Source organism: Austrofundulus limnaeus, unplaced genomic scaffold, assembly GCF_001266775.1.
Source record: "Austrofundulus limnaeus strain Quisiro unplaced genomic scaffold, Austrofundulus_limnaeus-1.0 Scaffold67, whole genome shotgun sequence".
Lineage (NCBI taxonomy): Eukaryota > Metazoa > Chordata > Actinopteri > Cyprinodontiformes > Rivulidae > Austrofundulus > Austrofundulus limnaeus.
The window spans coordinates 1,577,942-1,586,135 of NW_013952469.1; the positions used below are offsets into that span (position 1 = coordinate 1,577,942).

Here is an 8,194-nt window from a genome sequence, read left to right on the forward strand (position 1 = left end):
AAATAAGTATTTATATTTGTGTACAAGCTGTTTAGAATGTCAAAAAGCCTGTGTTTTTAGGGTTATTAACAAAGTTTGTGTACTCAGACCAGTAATATTTGGAGTCACAAGTTTTTGCCATGGATATTTTGTGGGTCAGAAGATAAAAAGTTTGGGAACCACTGGTTTACGGTATAAATCTTTCTTGGCTGTGAATCTCGACAGTGACATCTAGTGGCTGAAAGTGTTAAAACAACCAGAGCGGAAAGGGCGGGGCTTCTCAGCCAATAGTCTCGTTGGATCTCGCGATGCTGTACAACTATATAACAGCTGTTAGCCCCTCTCTAGCTCTCTTTCAATCGGACGGGAGACAAAATGGTGAGTTCAGTATCGTGATGTCTGATCACCTCACAAGAATCCACGAATCATCGGATGCATCCCTTGTTTTTTGCTGCTGAAAAACATACGAATAACGTTCACTAGTGCTCCTATTAAGATTTTTACAAGCATTTCGATGTTTTGTCCGAAATTGTAGCTTTCGGGATTCATGCTTAGCCACACCGGCGACTCAATTTCCAAAATGGCTGCGTAAACTAGGCCTTTGCGTGTCTTTTTTTTTGTAAACTTCTAATAATTATTAACACCAAATTCCATTTTAAGTAGCTACTGGATTAGTCTTAATTACAAGTTTGTGCTATATTATTTGGGGTTTTGTAATTAAAGCTTAATAACTTGAAACTAAACCATGTTGCAGAATGTTAAAGTTGACTCCAGACACTAAGCAGCTAACTGTTTCTTGTGTTTCACAGTCCCACCGTAAGTTTTCGGCTCCACGTCACGGGTCTCTAGGCTTTCTGCCCCGGAAGAGGTGCAAGCGTCACCGGGGTAAGGTAAAGAGCTTCCCCAAGGATGACCCCAGCAAGCCCGTCCACCTGACTGCCTTCCTGGGCTACAAAGCTGGCATGACCCACATCGTCCGTGAGGTCGACAGGCCTGGCTCGAGTGAGTACAGGACTGCGTTGTACATACATAAAACTTGGGTTGTTTTACCTGGAGTAAGTGATTATGAAAAGGTTCTGCATGTGATGAAACCGTTGACGGGCGGACTGAATGGGTTTATACCCCCTTGCTGAATGTCAACAACTGATTGCAGTCTAAACCAGTGGTTCCCAAACTTTATCTTCTGACCCATAAACTATCCATAGTAAAATCTTGTGACCCCAAATATTATTGATCTGAGTACACAAACTTCATTAATAACCCTAAAAACAAAGGCTTTTTGACAATCTAAACAGCTTGTACACAAATATAAATACTTATTTTTACTTACTTTGTGTTTTTGTAATAATTTTAGGGAAAATATTACATGAGCAATTATTTTATTAGCCTTTAAATTTATTTCTGGAGATTATCCAAGGTGCTTCATGACACATAACTGGGTCCCAAGCCCAACTTTAAGAACCAAAGTGCAGTGGTTCCCAAACTTTTCAGCTTTTGACCCACAAAATAACAGTAGCAGAGACCTGTGCCCCCAACTATTTTTGAATGATAAACATTTGCATCATGTCAACTAAACATGGGCATAGTAACAATGCTTTTATACTACATTTATCCATTTTAAATTTACTAACTTCAGTCCTTTGTAACAATAAAGGCAAAAAATGTAAATTAATTAAAAAAATTTCAGGACCCCACCTTGATGTAGCGGGGTCCCGACCCCAACTTTGGGAAACACTGGTCTAAACCACAAAACTGTACAAATATTTCCTTTTACTGCTTCAACTAAACGAGCTTTTCTTTTTGCACAGAGGTGAACAAGAAGGAAGTAGTTGAGGCCGTGACCATCATCGAGACTCCTCCCATGATGGTGGTCGGAGTCATAGGTTACGTGAACACCCCCCGTGGCCTGCGTTCCCTGAAGACCATCTTCGCCGAGCACATCAGTGACGAGTGCAAGCGCCGCTTCTACAAGAACTGGTGAGTTTGAACACGAGCCGTTCTCTTCATGTGAAGCAGATGTTAGTTGCCAGTGAAAATGAGTCAGAACCGTGGTTCACTGAGCGGGTCTAACATTCCGGTGCCCCTCCTCGTGGCAGCTCCGCTCAGGTGCCTCGCGCCCTGATGAGCCCCGGGCTCCTCTGGCCGGTGGAAAGTGCTTCTTAGAAGCCGAGCCATGAGCCGAAACCCCTCTTGGCTGACGCAGCCCCCTTTGTCTCGACGGAGGGAGAGCTCTCAGCCACGCACTGTGTTCCTCCGCTGTCCCCCTTCGGGGTCATGAGGGACCCGTGCCAACAGTTGTCATGTTTTTGCTGCCGTCAGGTACAAGTCTAAGAAGAAGGCTTTCACCAAATACTGTAAGAAATGGCAGGATGAGGACGGCAAGAAGCAGCTGGAGAAAGACTTCGCCGCCATCAAGAAGTACTGCGAGGTCATCAGAGTCATCACTCACACCCAGGTTAGTAAGTCTGGATCAGGTTGATGTTACGGTCCTGTTCTGTCGGTGATGAGACCACGGAACCTGCGTCAGGCATGGCGCCTGATAACTATGAGGATAGCTTCCATGCTGCCTTCCTTCTGAGACTCTAAAGCCCGAATAAGTTGTGATGCTCAGTTGGTTTTGTGTTTCCTGTGCTTGACTTGTGTTTTCTGTACAGATGCGTCTGTTGCCTCTGAAGCAGAAGAAGGCTCACCTGATGGAGGTGCAGCTGAACGGCGGCACCATATCTGATAAGGTGGACTGGGCTCGTGAGAAGCTCGAGCAGGCTATCCCCATCAACACAGTCTTCACCCAAGACGAGATGATTGACATCATCGGTGTTACTAAGGGTCATGGATATAAGGGTAAGTGTGTACTCCCTCCTTTAACCCCGGTACCTGGAGCAAACACCGTTTCCTGTTTTCTATATCTTTAATCTTCTGATCTTTCAAATGAACTTGGACATGTTTGATATAAATAGAAACCAAAGGATCTTTGCTAAAATCTCATGGAAACTATGTTTACATTGACCCAACAGTTCAAACATCAAGCAGTTGAATCAGAAAGTAAACAAACTACAAAATGGGATTGTTGCAAAGCTGTAAATGCATTACAACAAATCTGTAAAGGAAATATTTTAGACATTTGTTTTTAAAGCAAGTCAAAGCCGATACCTAAATATGTTATAAAGTCTATTTGTTACTTTTGAGTAATAATGATCCAACTGAAGTCAAATATAATTTCTCATTATTTTATGTAATATGGTGACAAATGTTTAAATAATTTTTCAAAAGAACAAACACTTAATAAAAAGTCTTTAAAGGCAGGTAAGAAAAAATAAATAACTTTTGGGTGTAAAAACTTCAGATTTCTTAACATTTATTAATGGTACCATCATGATCTGGCCTGTGCAGAATGATAAAACACTAAATTATTTCTTTACTAAAACCTCTGTAACTTTGCTCCTGTTCATTTTAGCAGCATGAATCTTTGCACAGGTGATGTCCACAAGTGGATTTATGGTTTCCAAGAGTTTTTAGCCTGATTCATTATGCTTTTAAATAGGTTATACTGTATAATCTAAAAAAAAAATTTCGGAAGGAAGGGAAAATAATAATGTTCCATCCTCAGTATCTCTAAAACAGCAGCTGTTTTAATACTTACACTTCTAATAAAATCTCCCAAGTGTTATCTTAATTTTGATACCAGGATTATTTAAGTAGAATTTGTAAATGCTGAGATACACTCAGTTACATTTCAGAATGGTATTTAGAACAAAAGCATCAAGAAAACCCCTTAAGGCTTAAGTGGTTAAGATATTAAACTGAGGACTTTTAAAAATGTTTAACATCACCGTGTTTTGTCTTAGGCGTCACCAGCCGTTGGCACACAAAGAAGCTTCCCCGCAAAACTCACCGTGGTCTGCGTAAGGTGGCCTGCATCGGCGCCTGGCATCCAGCCCGTGTGGCGTTCTCCGTGGCCCGCGCCGGTCAGAAGGGTTACCACCACCGCACAGAGATCAACAAGAAGATCTACAAGATCGGCCAGGGCTTCCACACAAAGGACGGCAAGGTGGTGAAGAACAACGCCTCCACAGAGTACGATCTGACCAACAAGAGCATCAACCCCCTGGTGAGAAACTTTTTAAAAGTTGGAGAGTGAAAACGCTTGGTCAGGATCATGTCTGAGTACGCTGTCCTCGTGTTACAGGGTGGGTTTGTCCACTACGGAGAGGTCAACAARGACTTCGTCATGGTGAAGGGCTGTGTCGTGGGAACCAAAAAAAGGGTCCTGACTCTGCGCAAAGTGAGTTGAAATATGATCTATAAAACAGGGTTCCTGCAGATCCTTAGTCGTAAAAGGCATTGGATTTATCAATCCAAAAATAAGGCCTTAATTAGCCTTTAAAATGTCTTAAATCAATCTTTCAGAGGTCTTAAAAATGTTAACACATTGTACGTAGGATGACTAATTTGTCTCAAATATTACAATAATTGGTAACGTTTATTTGTTTTTTTAAAATAATTGAATGAATGCCTTTTTATAGCTTTTTGTTTTAAAATATTTCACTAAAATTGTTTCAAACTGGGCTTTTTCCATTTGTGTTTGTAAAGTTGGTCTTAGTGGCATTAATTAGGTCTTAAAAAGTCTTGAATTTTAGTTGCCTTAAGCTGTAGGAACCCTGATCAAAGCCAAACTCAAGTACCGAGGATGTGAGGTCTAACTCCTGTCTAACATTCTTCCTTCAGTCCCTGCTGGTCCAGACCAGCCGCCGCGCTTTGGAGAAGATCGACCTGAAGTTCATCGACACCACCTCCAAGTTCGGTCACGGTCGCTTCCAGACCGTGGAGGAGAAGAAGGCCTTTATGGTGAGACTTCAACTGTCGGATTCAACCAGTCTAAAGAATGAAGTTCTGTGTGTGGAGCACTGTTCGTAACCTGGTTCCGCTGTCCGTGGGAACTCCGGGTTCCATTCCAGTGCCACAGTGGTCCTCCAGTGAGGCAGGGGAGCAGTGCCTCTTTGTGCTGACTCCCTGTTCACTCTCTGGGAACAAGCGGCTGCTCTGAGCCAGCAGCAGACGTGAAGCGTCGACGTAAAACTGATCCTTTTTTTTTTTGTGTTTTTTACAGGGACCCCTCAAGAAAGACCGCATCGCCAAAGAAGAGACCGTTTAAAGTCGGTCAGTCTCTGCTGCACTTCCTGTCACCATCACRACTGTTCTGCAGAGTTTAATAAAAAATCCAAAAAGAAAAAATCTGAGTTTGTTGTCTTTCACCCAGCTTTTGAATTGAGGTAAAATAATGCGAAATCATGAAAAAATAAACTAAAAAGCCTCGTGTGGATTGATGGTCCAGTCTTGTTTGCTGCAGCTGTAAAGGTTTCCGTCAGCGCTGATGAAAGAGGCCACCTATGCAGAACTGGTGAACAAAGTTTAGCAAACATTGCATGTTTTATTTAAACGGGCTGTACGTGTCCTTGAGCTGGGAAGTTTGCATTTGGCTGACAGCACAGCTCCTGCCTGCACTCACTGGATGATAATTAAGCCCCAACATTATATATTCTGACTCCTCGCCTCTGAAACTAAAAAAATCTCCACTTCAGCAGGTAATGAAGACTCTGGGAGGGCTCTGCAGGCCGCTTGTGTGTCCCGTAAAATGTCCCACTGAGACATATCTGCATAATATTCAGCCATTTTAGCAGAAATGCGGATTTACTGTACGGGGTTTTCAAGGTTCCGCCTCACCTGGAGCTGAGGGACGAGTGGCGTTTTTTAAGATTTTGATGTTTTTCTCTACTGAAGCAGTTGTAGAGATTAAAAAAAAAAAAAAAACCCATGAAGGACATTTGGGGTAAAAGACGAAGCAGCAGGGGGGAGATGGTCCTGCTGTTGTGTAACCACCTCCAGAGACTGACCCCCTGCCCTGCTGCAGCTTTACATAACCGCCCTGCTGAARAGAACCGGGTCGGGCCAAAACTGATCCAGGTGGGGTTCAGTGTCCCGACAGGTGCTCTCTGTTTGACCTCGTGCTTCTGCTCCAGCAGCACTTTCCGGCCCGTTGGTTCATGGATGGATGATGGATGTAAAGTGCTTCTGCAGAGACGTTTGGGACGATTGTCTCTATTGAATATTGTCCTGTAGGAACAGCTTCATGAGACAAACTCATGCAGTGCAGTGATCATCACTGTCTAACCCAGGTGTCTGCATCAGTGTGTGCTACTTAAAATATATTGGTTTACGATTTATTGTCCTTTGCAATATTGATTTTGCACTCATTGTTATTGCAGTGCCTGTAAATTCTCAGCATCTTACGCAGCTGTGGTTTTCAGTCATTCTGCTTATTGTTTCTTTATGAATACAGTAAGTGGTGGTTAGGTTCTCAAAGACCCTGTCTTTGTACAGCTTGTGGTCACTGTTAGGTTAATTGATAACTCTAAATTGTCCCTAGGTGTGAGTGAGAGAGTGAATGGTTGTTTGTCTAGTTTGTCTCTATGTGTGGCCCTGTGATGGACTTGCGACCTGTCCAGGGTGTACCCCGCCCCTTGCACTGTGACTGCTGGATATGGGCACCAGTGACCCACGCGACCCTGAAAAGGAAGAAGCGTGTACAGAAAATGGATGGATGGATGGATGTTGTGTTTTTGGTCATTTCTTTACATCCTGTCCTTTTCCCCCACATTTTTGTTCCTTGAATGTTATTTAGTAGCTGTTTCACAGGTTTGCATCAGTTTTTAGCTGGCCAAACCTTTGCACCCCACTACGTTTGCATCGGCCCTGTGTTTTAATATTGTCGTGACACACCAACTGTTGCCCACCCCACCCTTCCTCTTTTCTTGATTAGTTTATTTCTCCATCATATTTAAACAAGCCAGAGAAGAACGAGGTCTGTTTTCTTTGTGATGAGCCCATAAGCATGCATGTGTGTGTTTGTGTGTGTGCCTTCATGCAGAGGAACCTCCAGTCCAGAGCTGTAGTAGCAGCTGTTGTTAGTGGGACAGCAGCCAGGTGACCAGGGTGCATGCTGGGACGGCAGAAAGCAGAGCCAAACGTTTGATTCATGTGAATCTGAATCTGTGCAAGTCTGCATGTTGCATCGCCGTCGTCCGGCTGGCACAGAGTCCGTCCTGCAGGGTGATGGAAGTGGCTGTGTGTGTGTGTGTGTGTGTGCACAAGTCTGACAGGAGGACTCACTCTCAGATGAGACAAACACACACTCAGGACCATTATTACACAGGATACAGGCCGCAGGCGACAACTGGTCCAACAGGGATCATCTCACAGCTTGAGAGGTGGTTTCTTACCTATAAAATGATCATTTATGCATCAAAAAGGGTAAAACATCAGTTTCATTAAGGCTTTGTGTGAAATGGAAATAAAAGCAAAATGCAACTCATGTAAATATCAAAAGTTTAAACTAAAAATGTGTATATTTTTAACTATATACATCCATGTTTCCTCTCTAACTGTAAACATCCAGGACCTGAGGAGACCAGTTCTGGAGGTTTTGACAGGAATGTTGTCCTGGTCTGGTCTGACGGAGGACTCTACAGTCCTGGATCAGAGGTCTGCAAAACCCTTTTCTTTTTTCTGTGGTAGTGCATGTTCTATGAAGTTTGGATATTATTTGAAGTAAAAAAAAAAGAAAAAAAAGAAATCTCAGTCAGTGTTTGTTGGCGGTCCTCTCCAGGCTGCGTCCCTCTGCAGACACCCCTGAGCTCTTCTCCGGGGTCCTTCGGTTTGCAGCTTCTGCACCTCTGCACCGTGGCATCAGTATTCCAGAGCCGTCTGTGGACACAGCGTTCCCTGAGCTGATGGAGGCAGCAGCAGCAGCTTCCCCCATGGCACCACCAGAGGGCGGAGCACCGCGCTCCCTTTTCCTCCTGCATCCAGGAGCATCACAGTGTTCCTGTTGCTCCGATTCCTCCTCTTTAACTGGCCTGTGTTCTGAGCTGGATGATTTGTTAAAAAAGCAGCGACTGACTTTAATTTACCCTCTGTGTTTGATTTAAATGTGCTGTTTCTTTCTCCACCAGTGTGTTTTTGCTTTTTACGCTGGACTGGATTTGGAGTTGCAGCATCTCTGTCCCAGAACACGGTCCAGTAAGGTCACAGAGAGGACGTGGTCCAGTTCGGTGTGAGGTTAACCTTACAGCCTGCCAACAACCAGACTCTGTGTTTGCTTTGAAAAATCTGAGCCAAAGGAGCCGAGGTGGCCTCGTCTCCTTACCGCCTCCTCTGG

The 8,194-nt window shown here is 43.8% G+C and overlaps 1 protein-coding gene across 1 annotated transcript; it reads left to right on the forward strand.

Annotated features, from left to right (window-relative positions):
- Positions 1-307: 307 nt before the first annotated feature.
- Positions 308-5,211, forward strand: rpl3 (ribosomal protein L3). The gene is made up of 9 exons (XM_014010301.1): positions 308-357; positions 789-981; positions 1,788-1,956; positions 2,299-2,434; positions 2,634-2,820; positions 3,825-4,087; positions 4,166-4,261; positions 4,705-4,824; positions 5,087-5,211. Exons 1-9 carry the CDS (start codon positions 355-357, stop codon positions 5,129-5,131), a joined length of 1,212 nt encoding a protein of 403 aa, XP_013865755.1. The 5' UTR covers positions 308-354; the 3' UTR covers positions 5,132-5,211.
- Positions 5,212-8,194: the final 2,983 nt, after the last annotated feature.